The 21,029-nt window shown below is 44.2% G+C and overlaps 1 protein-coding gene across 1 annotated transcript in view; it reads left to right on the forward strand.

Annotated features, from left to right (window-relative positions):
- The window catches only part of KIAA1549L (KIAA1549 like), a 116,229-nt gene that overhangs the window by 15,189 nt on the left and 80,011 nt on the right, over positions 1–21,029 (forward strand). The window contains exons 6-9 of the mRNA XM_047072033.1: positions 2,610–2,772; positions 4,309–4,368; positions 10,948–11,099; positions 16,151–16,322. Coding sequence (XP_046927989.1) covers positions 2,610–2,772; positions 4,309–4,368; positions 10,948–11,099; positions 16,151–16,322 — 547 coding nt within the window. The remainder of the gene's footprint in view (positions 1–2,609; positions 2,773–4,308; positions 4,369–10,947; positions 11,100–16,150; positions 16,323–21,029) is intronic.

Consider the following 21,029-nt stretch of genomic DNA (forward strand, 5'->3'; position numbering starts at 1 on the left):
GCTCTGTGGAAAATGGTATGGTGGTTCCTTAAAAAATTAAACATAGAATTACCATATGATGCAGCAATTCTACTTCTGGTATCTACCCAAAAGAAAGTGGGGACTTGAAGAGATATATGTATACCCATGTTCATAACATTATTCACAACAGGCAAAATGTGGTAGCAGCCCAAGTGTCAATCCACAGAAGAATGGACAAGAAATGTAGTATATACATCTGATGGACTGTTATTCATCTTTTAAAAGGAAGGAAATGCTGACATATGCTACAACATGAACGAAGCTTGAGGACATTATGCTAAGTGAAATAAGCTAGTCACACCAGGACAAATACTATGTGATTCCTCTTATAAAAGGTGTTCAGTTTTGTCAAATGAATAGAGTAGAATGTTGGTTTTCAGGGGCTGAGGAGTGGAAGAAATGGAGAGTTGTTTAATAGGTACAGAGTTTCAGTTTGGGAAGATGAAAAAGTTGTGGAGATGGATGGTTGTGATGGCCACACAACAGTGTGAATGTACTTAAGGCCGCTGAACTGTACCCTTAAAATGGTTAACATGATAACTTTATGTGTATTTTGCCACATTTTTTTTTAAAGTTATAACTTACCGGATCCAGTGTAGTTTCTGTAGAAGAAACTACAAGTTCTATAGGCATCTTTGGGATCCAGTGAGATTTAGTTTAGTTGAAAAGCAAAAAATAGAATGTTCACACTGGAGATAATGGTCAAAAAGTTATTTTTGTTATTATTCTTTTAGGTGCTAGTACAGTTGAGTCTTTTGAGTTGTTCAGAAAGAAGCACCTTTATTTTTGGTACCCTGGGAAGGTGGCATGAATACCTGTGGCTCAACCACAGTCCAAAAATACTTTCAGAAAAGAGAGAAAGAGTTGACCAGAAACGTTGATTGAGTGTATCATTAATCATGGGACTACAGGCTCTGCGTTAGAAAATTATATAGCAACTTCCAGGGGTGCCTGAGTGGCTTAGTCAGGTTGAGCATCCGACTTCAGCTTGGGTCATGATCTTGTGGTCCATGAGTTTGAGCCCCACGTCGGACTCTGTGCTGACGGCTCGGAGCCTGGAGCCTGCTTTGGATTCTGTGTCTCCCTCTCTCTCTGCCCCTCCCCTACTCTCAGTCTCTCTTTCTCTCTCTCTCTCTCTCTCTCTCTCAAAAATAAATAAACATTAAAAAAAATTTTTTAAAGAAAATTATATAGCAATTTCTACTTATGGGAAAAGTGAGAAATAACAAGAAGGTATTCTTGACAATCTTTTTAAAAATAATGTCTAAAAGGAAAGTTGCAGGGATATTTATGTCTGAACACACAAAGGTCTAGGAAAGACAGGATTATCAGTTGGCTCCCTGCAGGAAGAGAGGTCACACTCAGATAAAGGTAATTTGAAGAAAGTCTAATAAAAGGGACTCTTTGCAGAAGCATGGGCAGGCTCTAGGAAAACCACTTATAGCCAAGGCTATAAGTATTGGGGCCTGATGGGGCAAGGGGAAAGAGCAGTTACAGGAGGCAGAGGCCAAAGCTGCCCCCATAAGAGCCCCACTGTGGGAAAGGAGTCCCCGACATACCAGTTCTCTGACCCCACTCTCCTTCCAGTCTCTCACATCCTCCCGAGCTCCTTTTAGCTGAAGCCAGAGGGAAAGGAGCCCACCGAGGTGGTCCACAGTGTCTGCCTTTTGAGACACTGAGCAAAATGTGGGTGGGTGGGTGGCAAGTGAATCCGGAAGGGGAGAGGGCACAGAACAGAACCCAGCACAGAACCCCACACTATCTCACCAAATTAAATAACTTCCTACTGCATCTGTTTTTCAAATCTCATCTGTGGGATATTTTTGTCCATACATTGACCCAGAAAACTGCATTTTCCAGTAATGAGAAAACGGACTTAGACAAAATTCAAGAAGAAAACCACACGATCTCATAGTAATATTTACATATTCCATATTGAATTAATAGGTCACAAGGAAATGTAATCACTCTCAAAAGAGGCTGTTTTATATTTCTGAATTCCTTTTGTCATCAGGTTTAATCACTCTGCCCGTTTGCTAGGGTGATGATCAGTTGTGTAGAAACTTCAAGGTTCCCCCCACATTTAACACAGGCTTTCTCTGAGCAGTTGAGGCCTCTTAGATTTAACATTTCCACGCTCTATTTTGTATTTTCAGAACCATAAACGTAACCTGAGACAATTTAGCCCCTGGAAGAGATACACATACCTGGTTAAAACCCGAAGTCAGACTATCTGGGTTAGAATCCTGGCTACATAACTTATTATCTATTATCTATGTGATCATGGGCATGTCTCATTCCGGGCCTCAGTTTGCTCCTCTGTAAAATGGAGCCATAGGTGGATACACTTCATGGGGTTGTGGTGAGAACCGAATGAGATCACGTGTCCTCAGCACAGTGCCTGGCATTCAGCCAGCAATCCATAAATGATGGGTATTTGTTATTCTTGTCTCTTCCTTGCTTTTCTTCACGTCCCTCTCATCTCTACCCTCAACTTCCGCTTAAACTTCTCCTCCCAGGGCTTCCATGAAACAGACCTTCATCTTATTTGGCATGTCTCCCTCCCCTTTCCTCCTGTGTCGATTCAGATTGTGAGCACATCCAATGCCTCCCAGACAGTCACCTTGGTGTACGTGGTGGGCAATCGGAGCTCCTTCCTCAACGGCACGGTCGCCAGCAGCCTCCTCCGCCAGCTCTCAGCTGAGCTGGTTGGGTTCTACCTCACCTACCCGCCGCTCACCATTGCTGAACGTGAGTATGTTCACCCCTCACAGGGACACTGCCTTTTCCCTTCCCCTCAGGTCCCTTCCCCATTTAACAAATGTCTATTGTGCCAGGCACATACTAACTCTTTTATCGTGAAACAACTGAAATCGGTGATAAACGGGGATTGAATTGATAACAGGTGTATTGCACACTGAACAAAAGCATTGGTTAGGTGCCTTTACAGTTCACATATCTTATGTCATCGAATCCTCACAAAGCACCCTATAGTAGTACAGAATGTGCCCCACTTTGCAAAGGAGAAAACTGAGGTTCCAGGAGGTGTAACAAGATGCTCACTGTCACAGCTAATGAGACATGGAACCTAGGGCTTGAACCCAAACAGTCTGCCTTTGAGCTTACAGTAACTGCCCTGTGGGGCGTCTGTCCTTGTGGCCTTCTGGGTTGCTGTGGTTTCCACCCATTTGTGCCATCAGCAAATGTTCCCGGGCCTTCAGCCCTTGCCCTGGCTATAGATAACATAATGCAACTCATTTGCAATCAGCATCGTGACTTTACTGGATGAAGTCCCCATAGTCAGTCTTGTAGCCTCCTCTTCCTCTAATGTTTCAGTTATATAATCCTCATTACCATGCAGAAGGCATAGACTCCAAAGACAGTGCAGCCTACATTTTGTACCCAAACACTTACTTGGTAGCCAAAGGAAGTCAAGATTTGTGCTCTTAAATGTAATTGTTAATACATTTCTCAAGGTCATTGGTCAAGTTTTTTTTTTTTTAACTTTCTGTTTCCTTCTGTGGTTGCATTTGATACTGTAAAAAAATGAAATTGTGTGTGTGGATGTACTTAGCACACAGTAGCCACTCAGAATTGTTTTGAGTGTTTAAATGGCAAGCTTTTGCGAATTTCCAAATAGTAAGGAAAGATGACTCTGAATTTTGTGGAAAGGACGATGTCATGAAAGATGGCATTATGTCACATGGCAGCATGTGAAGAATTTATTTTCTTTCCTCTTGATATTCTGATAATAACAACAACTAAGATTTATTGAGCACTTACCATGTGCCAGGCTCTGCGCTAAACCCTTTACATGAATTAGCGCTTATGGCCACCATACCTTCAAAAGAACCAGGACTATGTCACAAACATTTGGCTAATAATAAACTTAGTCCTTGACACTGGAAAAATCCATTCAAGAGAGTATCATTCCTAAAAATATTAGTGATGGTTGGATAGTTTTTACAAAGAATGTTATAGTTAAGACAGGTTCTAGCTGTGAGTTTTGATAGTGAAGATGTTCCACTTAGGAAGGTTCTGATGAAAAAATCAGAAGAGCATAAATTTACAAACCCTAAAAACCGCTTCATCTGAAAGTTAGCCCTTTACTAAGCATTTTACTTTTCAGAACAGCGAAATAGTTTTGGCCTGTATATCCTGGAGTTCCTAAGAATGATAAAGCTGAATTTAGCTGTTTGATATTTTATTATGTATGTCCATTTTCCTAAGTAATATTTACATATAAAAACTGTGAAAGTAACTTGGTGTGTTTCTTATTTGTTTTAGCACTGGAATATCCCAACCTTGATATATCGGAAACAACCAGAGACTATTGGGTAATAACAGGTAATCTCTTATTTTACTCCCCCTTTCCTCTTATCAGGTTGCTGTGTGTGTGTTTTTTTTTTTTTTAATTTTTTTTCAACGTTTATTTATTTTTGGGACAGAGAGAGACAGAGTATGAACGGGGGAGGGGCAGAGAGAGAGGGAGACACAGAATCGGAAACAGGCTCCAGGCTCTGAGCCATCAGCCCAGAGCCCGACGCGGGGCTCGAACTCACGGACCGCGAGATCGTGACCTGGCTGAAGTCGGACGCTCAACCGACTGCCCCACCCAGGCACCCCGTGTTTTTAAACTACATGTCAAAAGAAGTCCCCAAAACGAAATAATAATATAATAATAATAATAATAATAATAAAAACTGCATGCCATTCACTGATAGAATCAGCATCTTTTCTTTGGTCCGGTCTTTTTTTTTTTTTAAATAGTTTTTAAAGTTTATTTTTATTTATTTTGAGAGACAGCAAGGGGGAAGGGGCCGAGACAGGGAGAGAGAGAGAATCCCAAGCAGGCTGTGCACTGCCAGCATAGAGCCTGACACTGTGCTCGATCTCACCAGCCATGAGATCATGACATGAGCCGAAGTCTAGAGTTGGGTGCTTAACCGACTGAGCCACCCAGGGGTCCCTCTTTGGTCCTGTCTTATAAGTCAAGGAGTTACTTCCATAGGGCCAGAAATGGGTAGAGTAAGCTAAGAAAAGATATCATATGAAGGTGAATATTAGGTAACCATTCAAAACAGCAAATTGTAAAGTCCCATCCACTGCCTCCTCTTTGCAAAAAGTAGATAATCAGAAGGTATGACAGTAACCTGTGGATGTTTAGGGACTGTCCCTGGGAATAGTTGTTTATTTAAAGATGGTAGGCCTTTCTGCAGTGCCCTACAAAACCCCAGTGAAAGGCTGAGGAATGCTAGGCATGCATTTTTCTCTTTCCTCGGCACATGCCCCACACCTACACTGATCCTGGTGGAACCCAGTCGTGTCCTGACAGTGAGGGCGAATGGAAGTAGAAGGGAGTTTGGTGACATTTTCTTTTTTTCCTTGACATTTCCCAGCTGAGCTTTATGAAACAGCAAAAAACTTGTTTGTGTTTTTCCAAAGCCAGACAGTCACTCTGAAAATCTTACAGAAAGCAAGGATTGGGAGCAAAGAGAGAAGACAGATATTTGTGGGAGAAAGTGACCAGCCCAGCTGTACATGGAGTGGGGAGGGGAAGGGGAAGGTATTAGCTTGGTAGGGACACCATAGCAAAGTACCACAGACTTTTGGGGCTTCAGCAGCAGGAATTTATTTTCTCATAATTCCAGAGGCTGGAAGCCTGACATCAGAGTGTCACCAGGCTTGGTTTCTTCTGAGGCCTCTCTCCTTGGCTTGTAGATGGCCATCTTTACTTGGCATCTTCCCTCTGTGTGTGTCTGTGTCCTAAACTCCTCTTCTTTTTCTTTTTTTTTTTTAATTTATTTATTTATTTATTTTGAGAGAGAGAGAGCACAAGAGTATAGGTTGGGGAAGGGCAGGGAGAGGGAGAGAGAGAGAATCCCAAGCAGACTCCCTACCACCAGCACAGAGCCCGATGTGGGGCTCCAACCTGTGAACCATGAGATCGTGACCTGAGCCAAAACCAAGAGGCAGATGCTCAACTGACTGAGCCACCCAGGCGCCCCCTAAACTCCTCTTCTTATAAGGACACCCATCATACTGGATGAGGGCACACCCATATGACCTTATTTTACCTTACTCACCTCTTTAAGGGCCTCATCTCCAAATACAATCCCATTCTGAGGTACTGGGGGTTAAGACTTCAACATATGAACTTTGGGAGGACATAATTCAGCCCCTAACACAGAGAGAGGAAGATCCTACAATTTGTGGAAGTTGTGCCTGGGCAAGCCGGTCTGAAACCTCCCTCCCTTCTCCCCTGCCCTATTCCCTCCCTCACCTGCTGTCCCAAACCAGCAGTAGACAGGTTGCTGCCTAGAATCCTGACAAAGGAGCACACTGCCCTGCTCAATGAGACCTCTCCGAAATGGCAGAAAATCACATTGCTTTCTCCCTGGTAGAGCCATGGATATGCAGACATTATTTTACCTGCTAAGAAGACAAACTGAAGAAATCTGTTATTTAAAAATTTTTATTTGTTTTGAGAAAGACAGAGACAGCATGGAGGGGGGTAGTTAGAGAAGGAGAGAGAGAATCCCAAGCAGGCTCCACGCTGCCAGCACAGAACCAGACGTGGGACTCAAACACACGAAGCTGTGAGATCATGACCTGAGCTGAAACCAAGAGTCAGGTGCTTGGGGCGCCTGGGTGGCTCAGTCGGTGGAGCATCCTACTTCAGCTCAGGTCATGATCTCGCGGTTTGTGAGTTCGAGCCCTGCGTCGGGCTCTGTGCTGACAGCTCAGAGTCTGGAGCCTGCTTAGGATTCTGTGTCTCCTCCTCTCTCTGCCCCTCCCCTGCTCATGCTCTGTCTCTCTGTGTCTCAATAATAAATAAAAAAACATTTTAAAAAATTAAAAAAAAAAAGTCAGGTGCTTAACCCACTGAACCACCCAGGTGTCCCAAGAAATCTGTTTTAAAAGAATAAAAATGGAGTTTGTACACGAGAGGGAGATGATATTAACCCAGCAGTGCCATTTTGAACCAGCAGGTTATGAAACACTTCCAGAAGCATGTTTACTCCAGCAGGAATGCTGCTCTTTACCTTGCAGACATCTCTCCTAGTAACTGTAAGCTTTATGCTAAGTGGTAACATATCTGCCCTTAAACACCAGCTGCCCTGGACAGCTTCCTGTCTCGCCCTTTCCTTATGTACCCGGATCCTGCCCTGACTCTGTCTGAGTGGCATAACCTTCACAAAACCATCCTGGGACTTCACCTCTTGCCCGCTCAGCTGTGTAACCCTCATTTATTTATGTTGTTGCTGTTGCTGCTGCTAATCGGAATACACAGTGGCCTCTGTCACTGTGTTTGGGGCTGGTTGGCCCAGTTAGTGCCCATGGGAGAGGAGAGAACCAGCTTCAGGATGGCCCTCCTTCTTTCCCACCAGCTCCCACCAGCCTTTGACCATCATTTATGGGAACTAGGATGAAGATAGCTTTGTTCATCGTGCTCCGAGGCACATCCCCTTGAATAACCACTCTGCCCTTTGCTCCCAGATGTCCGTCAAGGGTACTGCATCTTCTTTCCTCATTTGCAGCAGCTCAGAGGATGGGGAACAACTTTCCTTTCCATAGTTGGTATTATAAAACCCTGACATGTTTCCATCTGCTTCCCCACTAAATTTATGTTAAATATGTTTTTACACACTGTTCACTTCTCCTTTCCCTGAGCACAGGTCCCTCGTGGCTCCGTTAGGGTGATTCCTGCAGCGCCTCTGTCGTCCGTGGATCTTGTGGCCAGGATTGTGTATATGAGGCAGGACAGAGATGCACAGACTTCATATTGCTGCCTCACAGGGGTCAGAGCCCACCTTAGGTTTATCCACTTGTCTCTGTGGAACCCACTAGTCAAAATATCCCAGACCCAGAAGGCTTATGATTTCTTCTGGTCTTAGCCCAGCTGCTGCTAACCATAGCATGTCCTTAAGCACGTCACTCAGGCCCTGTGGGCATCTCACTCTCACCTGTGGAATGAGGGGAAGATAGGAGCTGAGCTGTCTGGTTCTTTTGGCTCTGAATGTATGGGATTCAGTTACACATAAAACAATTCAATATAGGAAGCTGAATCAGGCCGACCTGATTGCTGGAATTTTAGAGCCCGGTGCAGTTGTAAATAAAGAAGGATTAAGAGACCAGTGATGTAACAGCCCCTGAATCTTCTGGACCAGCTCCTTTGAACACAGCTGGGGACTTGCTCGCCTCCTCTGAGCTGAGTCAGTGGTGGCTAAGGGTGGGTGGCCGGGGCCCTGGCTGGTGTGATGGGCTGCTGTCTTCGTGGGCACGTGTGCCAGGGTCCAAGACCCCCTACTGCTTCTGGGTCACTGTGGGAGATGTGGTCTCACGCCCGTTTCCAGGCCCTTCGGGCAGGTGAAGAAGACTGAGAGCCTGGGGCCTGCCATAGTTCTCAGGGGGAAGGAAAGGAGCCGTAGTCCTGGAACATAGTTATTTCTTCCTCTGGGAAGGATGTGTCTAGCAAGAAAGGGGCACATTTGAGCAACAACAACAGCCAGCATTTATGGGCCTCCTCTCTCGTACCTTTTAGCACGACCCTCGAAGCATGTCTCTTTGAAAGTGTTGTTCCCCATAATGACACAATCAGGAGTAGATTATGATCCCTGTGTATTCAGATGAGGGACAAGGGTCCAGAGGAACTAAGGGACTTGCCCAAGAGCACTCAGTAAGGGGGCGCCAGGATGCAAACCCGGACCCCCCCCCTTCAACCCCCAATTCTTCAACAGCTGCCAGGGAGGGACACATTCTCTTTGCAAACAGAGCAGTGAGGCACATGGGAACTGTCCAGTTGTGGGTTCCATCTAACTCTTTGGGAGGTTCCCACAGCCACCTGCAGTGCCCTGAAGATTGTGGTTTGTTTTTATTCTCCCTCAATTAAAAAAATTGGGGTAAAATAAACATAACATGCAATGTACTATTTTCACCATTTTTAAGTGTACAATTCAGTGGTATTAAGTTCGTTCACAGTGTTGTTGTAGCCATCACCACTATCTATTTCTGGAGCTTTTTCATCACCTGGAGGCTTTGACCATCCCTTTCTTTGATGTCTGTCCTTGCATCATCACTGGGCTTCCCTTAAAGTAATCCGTGATGATGCCCTTTGACTGTCCTGTGTGCCCACTCTTACCCTTGTCTGGTAGTCAGGAGAGGCCAACTTAGAAGTAGTTTTTCAACAGTGGTTTTATAATTTTACTAGAGGATCATCTTTGAAGCAGTAAGAACGAGGGTTCTGCTATCTGGGGCCAGGAGGTAGGCGGCCATTCCTCAGCCTGACAGCTCGTCAGGAGGGATTCCAAGGGGCCTCTTGGGGACCCGCCGCAGAAGGAGCAGTGCAGGCGTGTTTTATCTTTGCAGGAATTCTGCTGACAGATGAGCTGAGAGTCCCTCACAAGGGCCCTGGAAAGAGAGCTGCTTTATACCCTCCGTAGGGATTATTTAGCATTTGTGGCTTCAAAGAAGTAATTTCTGAGACTCAGCTGTGGGTTTTATGTTTCTCTTGATCGGTTTCAACATCATTCTCTGTATCGTGTTGTCATCAGTCACTTGTTCTGGCCCCATACAGAATGTACTCATAACAACAGCTCATTCTTTATATTCAGACTATTTCCATATCCCTGTAGATGGGTGGTCTTGATGGCCCTTGGCTGGACTATGGTAGTACAAACTCTGTTACATGAAAAGTCTTGTATTACATTCCCAGCCCATGATAAGTTTTCATCTCTTTGAAAAGATGAGAAGTTTTTTAAACATTTTTGATTTCAGGGGTGACTGTGTTTGGAGGCAGTATTTGCGTGTTTGGGGTTAAGTGTGTTTCCCAAGGGACTTGGAAGAAGGACTGGGCTTTCTTCGGGGGGAGAGGGTCAAAGGAAGTTGTTCCCGTGGTAGGTGACTGTTTCAGGCCCAGGATGGCCCTGGTGTTCCTTGTGGTCCTCCTCCTTGCAGTAGCCTGGAATTCTATCATTAACGCCTCAGCTACCCAGATAGCCCTGGGTATGGATGAAAGAGCAGTGGAGGAAGGATGGAAAGAGGGGCTTCATTTCCCTTCTACGCACCAGGCACTGTAATAAGCTGTTTTATACATCTTGTCTCATTTCAACCTTACAGCCTATAAGGATAGATGTGCTGTGATACCGACTTTCTTACTCCCTTTTTGCAGAGAAGGACTTGGACTCAGAAAGGGCCAGAGGCTTGCCGGAAGTCCAACTGGCAAGCACCAGCACAGAAACAGAACCCACTCTTTTTATTACACAGTTCTGCTCTCGAATGGGATGGTACCTGAGAGGCCCTGGGCCACTTTAGAGGTGGGTCCCAAAAGGACCCGATAGAGGAGAGAGAGACAAGGACACTGAACAGGGTGGCTTTTCTATGTATAAGGGGCTGGGTTGCAGGATGGAGCTCAGCTTCCCTATCAAAGCTGCTGAGAAGGGAAAATATAATAAAGATAGCCCTGAGCCAGGGCTTCTGAGTGGGAACCAGTAAAAAAAAAAAAAAAAAAAAAAACAATTAGTCATACCTGCAGCTATGCTGTATTCCCATATGGTCTCTAACAACACATAACATCTTAAATGAGGTTTGGATTAAATGCAGCAGCATTAAACATGTCACAGCTTGTGGAGGAGAGAGCCCAGGCATTGGAGTTACATAAGCATGGGTCTGAACCCTGACTTTGCTTGTTACTAGCTGTGTGCCCTTAGGCAAGTCATATAACTTTTCAGCATCTATAATGTGTGGACAGTGATCCCTAACTCCTGGGGATCTTGTGAAGGTAGACTGAGGTAAGGAAGGCCAAGTCCTAACATGAGATAGGGCCCATGGCCCTTAGTGGCTGGTGCAGGGGTGGTGGTGGTTGTGGTTTCTTGATCCACGGGGAGCCTGTCCCCTGAGCAGCCCCTCTGCCTTCTGCATCCACAGTGCTACAGGGCGTGGACAATTCGCTGGTGGGCCTGCACAACCAGAGCTTCGCCCGGGTCATGGAGCAGCGCCTGGCCCAGCTATTCATGATGTCCCAGCAGCAAGGCCGACGGTTTAAACGGGCCACTACCTTGGGAAGCTACACCGTGCAGGTGGGTGTGTATGTGTACTAAACCACTGGGGTCTTGTAATAAATGTACGGGAGTATGCTGAGACTCAGTAAACCATGCTGTGTGCAGACGAGCGCCTGCCCTGCACACTGACTAGTCAAGCCACGTAATCAACACTACTCTTAGGTTTGGGGGGTTCATGGTCCTAAGCATCAAAGTCGTGGAGGAGGGTGAGAGTTAGCTACTCTCCTGTATTACTGCTAGACTGTAAGGTTTCAGAACAAATTCTGCACACGTGCACATATTTATTAGACAAAAGTGATTAGTAAGCAAGCATAGACTTTCTACTCCCCAACCTGTTCTGGAGACTAGATGGAGTCCCAGAGCTCGGGACCTTCAGATCTCTTGCCACAACTCCTATGGATGGCAGATGCACCAATCAATATTCCAGCTGCAGGAGTCTGTTAGCCTTCTTTAGTCAGTCTCAACAAACAGAGCCCTCCATGTTTATAATGGTCAGGTGACCACACGGGGATTCAGGCGAGAGAGCTGTAGCAGACACTATTGATGCATTGCCCAAATCCCCTTCCCATTTCTACTGAATGCTACTGGGCTTCCAACAGCCACTGCTGAACCTTTATTGAAGGGCCATTCTTGAGATGCCAGAACCCACTTTGTCGATGCCGTGGCTGGCTGGAAGTGCCTGGGAATTAACTAGCGGTGGGGGTGTGAATACAGCAACTCTCTTGCTTTGTGGCTATGAGAATTCTGAAATGTATGTTTTCAGTAATTGCCAGATATTTCCCATAGAATTAAGCTTTTTTAGCTGCCCACAGTGGTAACTAGATGAATAATGTACCTCTCACTAGTTCCCTTCCACCCCCTGAATCACCTCTTCACCCTCCGGTCAGTTCCATGCACTTCCCAAATAATCCATCTACAAGGATTCAGCTCTTCTCAGTCTGCTTCAGGGGGAACTCTACAGACACAATGACCATCCCCAAGGTTAGAGGCTCCAAGCTTCTTTCTTGATTCTTTATTCAATTCGAGCAAGAGTGGGAACCATCTAGCATTCTAGCCAATCCGTGTATCTTGAATACCACTAATTTCACCAAAACTGGGAACCCATTGCTAACATTTGTTATGCTAATTAACAAAGCTCTGTTGAGCAAGATGTCAAAGTATAGAAGCACTCCTGGCGGCTGCCTCCGGAGTGTGGGCTTCCTAGTTGGAATTGAGCAAACTGCCCCTAGAGTGTGAACTCGTGATTGGCAATTGCCACATCTAGGGTGTAACTTAATGCAAACACACATGCTTGATATTACCATGTCTAAGAGAGGAAGCGTTTTATAGAAAATTATAGGCATTACTCCAGTCTGTCTGCAGATTGTGTCCTCGGGAGTTTGAAAGTACAAACAACTCATTTTCTGGACCACACTTCCTTGCCTGAGACAAGCATCATCCCTTGAGGGAGATTCTAGGTCCTCCATTCACAGTTGGTGAATTTGGCCCCTTGTCCTCTTAGATGCTGCTTTCATTCTAAGTCTTTGTGGTCTGTGACAGCCTGTGACCAGGTAAAGTGATGGTTTATTTCTTGTGCCAGGTTTATGGTTTACCCTCTCTAGGGTCCATGTGAGCCCTATAATTCACACTTCTCCAAATAAGAGAAAGGAAGTCGTTGGGACTCAGACAGTGAAATGGGATTTGCCTCAGCTGAAGGGAGAGAAAGAACGACCATATAATCCTGGTGTTTTTTGTAAACCTAAGAAACCTAATCCATTCTACATGTATAAAACAGCCCACCAAGATATTCTTTCCTCGTTTCTTCTGTGTAGTCAATGTGATTGGCTCCATAGCTGCCTGGGAAGTCTGAGTGAAGTGAGTAGGGATTTGTTTCTGCAAATCCTAATTTATAGAAGTGGTAACATAACCCTTGGAGGAATCTTCGTAAGAATTGAAATTGAAATTGAGTGAAGGTATCAAATATTTGAATGCGCATTCACCTTCTACCTGGTTGTACTAACACTGTCCTTACCTCCTCTCCTTTGAGGGACAGGAATGCCGTGGCCAAGTTTCCCAAATAAAATTTGCTCTTACATAGCTTACATAATCCTTCCACCCAGAGGCCTTTCTTCTGGGCTCAAATAATTTTAAAAGATGAGCCACCTTCATGAAGATGGAAACTTGTATGTCTGGAATTTAAAGATGTTCCTCTAGTGAATGTATCTGAAAAATTGAGTCTGAAGAAGAAATACATATGACCAATAAACAATTTTTAATGTTTAACTCCACTTGTCATCAAAATAATGCAAGTTTTAACTACCACAAGATATCGTTTTCACCTACCAAAGATTTATGATGGTACTATCCAGGGTTGGTGAGCATGAAGTGAAATGGGTACTTTCAAACACCGTAAGTGGGTATGACCTTTGTGGTGAGCAATTTAGACAAGTACCTCTTGTATGGTCACAAACTTACTCCTGGAAATACGTTTTGAGGAGAATAGAGGTGAACACAAAGACCAGAAAGTGAGGGCAGTGTCTTTCAGAGAGCATCCAGAAAAATGGTCCTATAAGGTGCCTTGGGGCAAAGAGGCTCTGTGGCCATATCAGTTTGGCAAGGATTCATCGTGTAGCCCCTTCTTGAAGATTCCCAAGGCCTGTTGGCATACCAAAGCCTCTAAAAAGACCTGTAGTAAAGAAATTCCTTAATTTTGGCCAACATACTAGTTTGGAAATTTAAATGCTGATAAGACCCTTGTTTTTAGTAATATATTTCTCCGACATTTTATTATGAACATTTTTAAGCCCACAGAAAGAAGTTTTATAGTGAACACAACAAATTCACCATCTAGGTTCTAAAATTAGCAGTGTGCTATGTTACTATTTTATATTTGGTAACATATTCATTTCCATAGCACAGATCAGTTTGGTCTGTTCTAGAGCTTCATATAAATGGAAGTATATTCTCTTTTGTATAAAGCTTTTTTGACTCCATGTAGTGTTTTTTGGGTTCATCACGTTGTGTTATGCAGGAGCTTATTCCTTTTTATTGCTGAATAATATTCCCTTGTATGAATAGACTACAGTTTATTTAACCACCCTTCTGTTGATGGACACCCAGACTTTTTCCAGTTTTCAGCTACTTTAAACAAAGCTGCTATGCCCATTCTTCTACAAATCTTTCTGTAGCCATATATTTTCATTTCTCTTGAGTATGTGGGAGTGGAGTTGCTGGTTCATAGCGTTGGTGTATGTTAGCTCTGTGACAAACTGCTAGACCTTTTCCCAAAGTTTACCATTTTACACTCCCACCATCCAGATGTAGAGTTCCAGTTACTCCACACCCTCATCAACACTTGGTATTGTCAGCCCTTATTTCAGTCATTCTGCTGGGTGATAGCAATGCCTTTTTTCTCCACTGAGCATTTTGTATATGCTTATTGGCTATTCAGATAGTATCTGGTCAGATTTTTTTAAACCCATTTTTTATTGGGCTGTAGTAATACCTATTTTTAATTGTTATGTATAGCATACGTACAAAGGAGTATAAAGACATGTAGACTTCAAAGAACACCAATAAAAAGAAATCACAACCCAAAGTAAATTACCCTTACCTTACCCCAGAAGCCTTTTATGTGTCTTCTCTGATTATACCTACTCCCTTCCTTTCTATCAGAGTTGAGTGTGCTTCTGAATTTTGTTTTAAGTCATGCCTAAATTTTCTGTATAGATTTTACCATCCATGTGTGTATGTATCCCTAAAGAGTACATCATTTGGTTTTGCCTGTTTTTGAATTTTATATTCAGTGATTTGTTTCTTATCAGGCTTTTTTATTCACCCATATTGATACAAATAGACATAGTTTATTTATACTACTCTATAATATTTCATTGCGTGACTATACCATTAGCTCATTAATCCATCCTACTGTTAGTGACTTTTGAATTTTCAGAGTTTTTGCTCTTGTGACCAATATTGCTGTAAACATTTCTGCCATACCTTTTAATATCCTATGAAGCTCATAATCTGTAATATACACTTTGGAAAATACTATACTATAATGTTTATCAGTTGTTAATTATAGTAGTGAAAACTTGATAACAAAGTAACCATTCAAAAATGAAGTGTTTGTTGAGTTTATGAGGCATGCATAGGACAGAACATTATGTATAAAAATTTATGTTTTGTGTATTTATAATAACAATCAATTAGCTACAGTACTGAAAAATGAGTAGCAATTTGTTTAACAATAAGTGATTTGCTAAATAAGTTTATGAGGTGTGCATCAGAATGCTGTGTAGAAATTACCATTTATGCTTTTGTTATATTTAAGGTCATTTAAGGATGTAAGTAAAAATAGCAGTGTATGATTCTAGATAGAGAGTGTGATAAATAGCTTTGTAAAATACTAAATAAAAGGTTTGTGTGGAAAACCAGCAATGAACAGAAGCAAATGCTCCACGATAATAGTAATTAGCTTGTGGTAGAGGGATTGGAAATTGTTTTTATTTTATTTCATTTCTTGATGGCTTTCTGTATTCTCACACTTTCTGTAGTGAATATGTATAACTTGTCCAGGGAGAAAAAGCAACAAAGGTTATTTTAGAAAAAAGAACTTTGAGTCTCCAAGTACTGCTTTTATCAGAGATCTTTTGAATTGCAGACATATAAGTTCATTTTTTTTTTCCCTCTCTGGCAATTGCAGGAGTTTGAAATTAGAAATCTTGTTTGAGAATAACCTAACATGCCCTGAATTAATGTGCAGGCCTATTTTCAAATGAGGCCAGAGTTCTCTGGAGGCTGGAAGACATCACCATTTCAGCGTTTCTTCTCCAGTCTCAAGCTGTTCTTTCCAGATGTTCATATTTTCAGAACCTTTTTCTCCTCCCTGTCTCCCTTTCCAGCAATAGCAGCGCTTCTTGGGATGCTGGTGATGGGGAGGTACACAAAGGTTGAGCTCTAAAAAATACGTTGTGGGTCCAATTAGGCACCGAAGGCTTCAGCAATCAGGAGAGAGCCTGCTGATCGCCCAGGTGATTGCAGGGTCGGTACAAGATGCCCTGTAAACATGGCCTCTCTTTTTCCGAAAGATGGTAAAGATGCAACGGGTGCCGGGACCCAAGGACCCGGCGGAGCTGACTTACTACACCCTGTACAACGGGAAGCCATTGCTGGGGACCGCAGCTGCCAAGATCCTGAGCACCATTGACTCCCAAAGGATGGCCTTGACCCTGCATCATGTTGTCCTTCTGCAAGCTGACCGTAAGGGGATAGTCTTTGCATTCATTATTTTTTAATGCCATTAAATGTTTCCTGCAAATTAAAGTGATTCCCCAAACTCACGTTAATGGACCCAGACCTAAACATATTTTGTGTTCTAGAAGGTTCTTAAATCAGTCAGCTATTTCCTGTGTTGTTTGAAGCAGTAGGTTTTGGGTAAGGGATATGTTTTGGATGCTAGGATGATGATAATGATATTGCTTTGTCCCTAGTCCTACCCACTCTTCCTCCTCACCATAGTCCTGTGCACAGCTAGAAAAATCACCACGGCTGAGATTATATTGTCTTCTGGGGAATTAAAGATAATTTGATTCAATAAGCATTTATAGAGTCCTGCATGAACTGTTCTCGGTGCTGGCGGACATACAGAAGTGGTTAGACCTGGTCACTGCCTTTAAGGAGCAGAGAAGGAATTAATGAGGATATAAAGGAGCAGAAAGCGGGTAAGTGCAGTGAGGAGGCAGAATGATCCAGTGCTCAGCAGAGGGACAGTTTGCTCTGAAGGGCCATCAAGAAAGAAAGAACAGAGAAAAGGTATTAAAAACAATAGTTGCCTCCTCTGTGGCAGGTACTATGCTTGTTGCCTTACATGGATTTTCTCACTTTCTCCTCTCTTTGGAGCATCTTTATTCAGCTCCAAATTCCAGATGAGGAAACCTAGGCTCAGGAAAGTTAACTAACTTGCTCAATATCACAGAACTGGTACTTGGATCACCAGGATTTGAATCTGGATCTATCTGACTTCAAGTATGTGTTCTCAACTGTATCACATGCTACTAAGATTTCAGCAGGAGGAGAGGAAAGGTATATATTCCAGAAAGAGGGAGAAACACGAGAAAAGGAAGGGAGGCAAAAAGTGCCAGACATGCTTGAAAAACAAGGGGTTTGAGTTGCCTGGAGAGCAGACACGTAAGGAAGAGTTGATGAGCTCAGAAAGGGTTTTGCTTGGGAGACTGGGGCCTTGGATGGTGGGAGAAGTAGATCATACATAATACAGTAGGCTGTGGGGAGCTACTGAAGACTTCTATATGCGGGAGTAGTGTCATTAGAACTACCCAGTATTTAGGGAGGATAACCTGTCAGCAGTGTCCAGGATAAGAGCAGCAGGACTAGTGAGGAGGCTCTGCAGTGGCCCCGGCGTTGGGGACCCAAACGAGGTCTGTAAAGAAAACGAGGATGGGGGCGGTGATGAAGATAAGAGACCATGTGGTAGACATTTTAGATTTGGTAGCCCGCTGAGCATCAGGGGATGGAAGGTCATCTCCCATTGATTTCCTAGTTGGTGTCCATGCTCCTTAAGAACCTGATGCCTGGTTCATGGTTTTCCTCTTCTGCTCATCTCTTGCCTTCCATCTGTGGTGAGTGTGGCTTCCACATTGATGCAGATTCACTCCTCCTTGGCCAACAGATTCTCACAGACACACCTTTGCCTAGAAACCATGGTCATCCTGTGCAATCTTGTCTTTGAAATGATATTTTAAAGCCAGATTCTCGTCTTTTGTTCCTCTCTGCTTCCCTCCCTGTGGGCTCTGTCCCCATCTCTGGTCAGGTCAGCTACTTGCTCCATTGGTTTTGCTGCATCCTCTTTATGTGAATCCCCCAGGTTTCCATTCTCAGCTCTTTCCCCCTCTCCAGGTAGAGAATAAATTATAGAGGAAGGAGTGAAAAGCATGACAGGTGCCCAGGCGAGAGGTGAAGGTGGTAGGGGTAGAGGTAGAGACCAGACAAGTGTATGGATTTGGCATATTTTGAGGGACAGAGTTGATAGGGCAAAATAATGGATTCTGTGTGTGGCAGGAGGAGGTGAGGGTCAGAGGAATCAAGGGTGACTCCTACGTGTTTGCTTGAGTGCTGGTTGTAGTGTCATTTGTTGAGATGCAGAAGATGCAGGAAAGAAGGAGGTTTACTGGGGCTAGAGCAAGAGTGGGGAGGTGGAATTGAGAGTTTGGTTGGGACATGTTAGGTTTGAGATATCTAAAAGACATCTATGCAGAGCTCAGGAGCTAGGACCCCAGATTCATCAACACAGGTGACGGAACTAAGGGAGCAGGTGAACTTAACCAGATTAGCCATGAGTATAGCTGGGTAATCCACATGAGGAAAGAGCTGGGGCCAGCAAAGGACACTGAGAAGGAGTGGCCAGGAAGACGGGAGGAAGCCCAGGAGAGTGGGGTCCAGAAATAAGCAAAGAAAGGAATGTACTGGAAGGAAGTGAGCTGCTGTGTCAACTTCTGCTGTGCTATAAGGGCAGAGATTAACTGGATTTGGTAAGGTAGAGATTGTTGGTGACTTTGGTAGGAGTGTTTTCCAGGCAGAGTTGGTGCCGATGCTTAGCTAGCGTGGATTGAGGGGAGGATGGGGCTGGGGAAGTAGTGACAGCAAAGGGGAGAAATTAATGGTGCAGTTACTGGAGAGGCACATGGGAGATACTGGGGCACAGCTGAATATTGATGTGTTACTGTAATAGGGAGAAATAGACGATGCAGAAGAGAGAGACACAAACTGTCTTGGAGTGAAGTCCTTAAATGGACAAGTCCTTAAGTGGACAAGGAGGAGCAGGAGCAGCTCATCCTTTTGCACTGGGAGGTTAAGCAGAGTCCAGGGATGTGGGTGCTGGTCAGGTAGCCATTCAGTAATGGAAGCCTGAGGACATTTTCTGTCATTGTTTCTGCTCTCTTGGGACAGAATGAGGTGAGGTTGGCAGGTGAGGCTGAGGTTGTGTGGGGGGTGTTTGAGCAAGGGTGCAACAGTATCCACTGAGAATCTGCCAGCTGATTAGAGAAATACCTTAAGATTGTCACGTCTTCCCTCCTCAGGCTTCACTGCTGTGTGCAAACCATTTCTTCTAGTCTCTCAAAATCCCGATCCTTCGAAGCTGCCTCCCCCTCACTGCAGTCTCCTCCAAACGCCCTGCTGTCCCCCATAATTCACTGGAGACTTAAACCTGATTCATTGTCTCTTCCTCTCCATCGCCTCTCCTGTCCCCAATCCATCCTCAGTGCTAACCATTTGGTTCTTTGACCTCCTCACTTCTAATACAGGCCTTATGGTACTTGGGAAGGGGCAGGAAAGGGGAGCTGGCTTTATTTACAGCAAAAAAGTGAATCGAGCATCAGGAGGAAGGGTTGAGGCTCTGGGGGCTTTGCCAATGGTGGTTGATGGGAAACAGTGGAAAGTTTGAGAGCGTGGGCAGGAGAGACAGATTGTATCAGACTAGAAGGTGCATAGAGCTTTCTGGAAATGAGAGTTGGGAGGCGACTATGCCTGCCTGCAAAGCGGCTGTCCCTCAATGGCACTTCTCTGTTGCCTTCACGGCCACTTGGTCCTCTCCATTCCTGTCTAATAACTCACAAATAAATGTGTGTCCTTTTCTCCATTTCACTGTTATCTCTTCTGGGGCTTTGCTGGTTCTTTCCAAATGACTCAACCTCAGACACTCTGCTATTAATGTCCTGTCCATACTGTAATTAGGGTTGTCCTAATACACAGATTCTGATCTCACATCTACTCCATTAAACAAAAAAATTGGTGGGTCTCCATTGTTCACAGAATAAAATCTGAACTTCTCAAAGTGGATCTTCTGAGCCCTTCACAACAGGTACTTAACAAATGTTCAGGTCTCTTCACAACCTGCTCTCCAGGCTACTGTTCCAATCATACTGCCCATTTTGCTCTCCTTCCTACTTCATGCTTCAGCCATACAGGAGGATTCATTCTTCACGTTCCCTGGTCCTCTGAAGCCATCCCTGACCCCATCTCCCTTAGTGCCAGACGCTTCCACTGCCTTTATCACGTGGGACCAACGAGTTGTTTTTGCTCTCTGTCCCTCATAAACTCCCTGAAAGCAGGTACCACATCTCATTCATCTTTGAATATCCAGCTCCAGCTACTGCCTGGCTCTGTTCTTGTGAGAGCGAAGGACTGACCTTTGCTAAATGTCTCTGCCAGGCCCTGGGTGAGGCATGTGGTTGAAGACACCATAGGTGAGCACTTAAGAGCAGAGTCTTTGCAACATGGCAGGCCTGGATTCATGCCCCACCTCTTCCACTGTCTGACTTTGGAGCTCCAGGAAAAAAAAAAAAAAAAAAAAAAGACCCTCTCTAACCTTCATTTTCCTCATCTGTAAAATGAGAATATAAAAAAGCCCTGACCTCACAGAGCTACTTGGAGGGTGAAACAAGATAAGTATTGCATGTAAGGGGCTTTGTACACTCCTGGGGCACCTACTGAGTGCTTTGTAAATGATCCACTGAATGTCTTATAAGTCATCTATAAGGTAGAAGGACTGAAGGGAAGAGAGACTGAAGAAGGAAAGGTGACTTGAAGATTAGGAACCCCTGTAATTCAGAGAAAGTGTGCTAGTGATGAAAATAGGAAGGGGATTGGAAGGGAAAGCATTTCTGGAAGGGAGAAGGTAATTGATTCACTTTGGGCCATGTTGAGGTTAAAGTGATGAGATATTAAGGGCCGCTATTCAGATACTGAGGGGGTGTTATGGGTTATGGAGGGGGTGTTGTTGGGACTCAGGGGTGGAGTTCAGGAACGTTTTGGGAGGTCAAGGCTAGATCTCAGGAGAGAGGCTAAAGTTACATGATAGGTTTTGAGAATGTTGTATATACAGGTTAGAAATAAATTCCCAGAGAACATTCAAGGAGAGTGCAGAGCTGGAGGACAGACCCTGGGAAATGC

This window comes from Lynx rufus, unplaced genomic scaffold (genome assembly GCF_022079265.1).
Source record: "Lynx rufus isolate CCGP_SWC_20201006 ecotype Redwood Valley unplaced genomic scaffold, mLynRuf1.p SCAF_9, whole genome shotgun sequence".
NCBI lineage: Eukaryota > Metazoa > Chordata > Mammalia > Carnivora > Felidae > Lynx > Lynx rufus.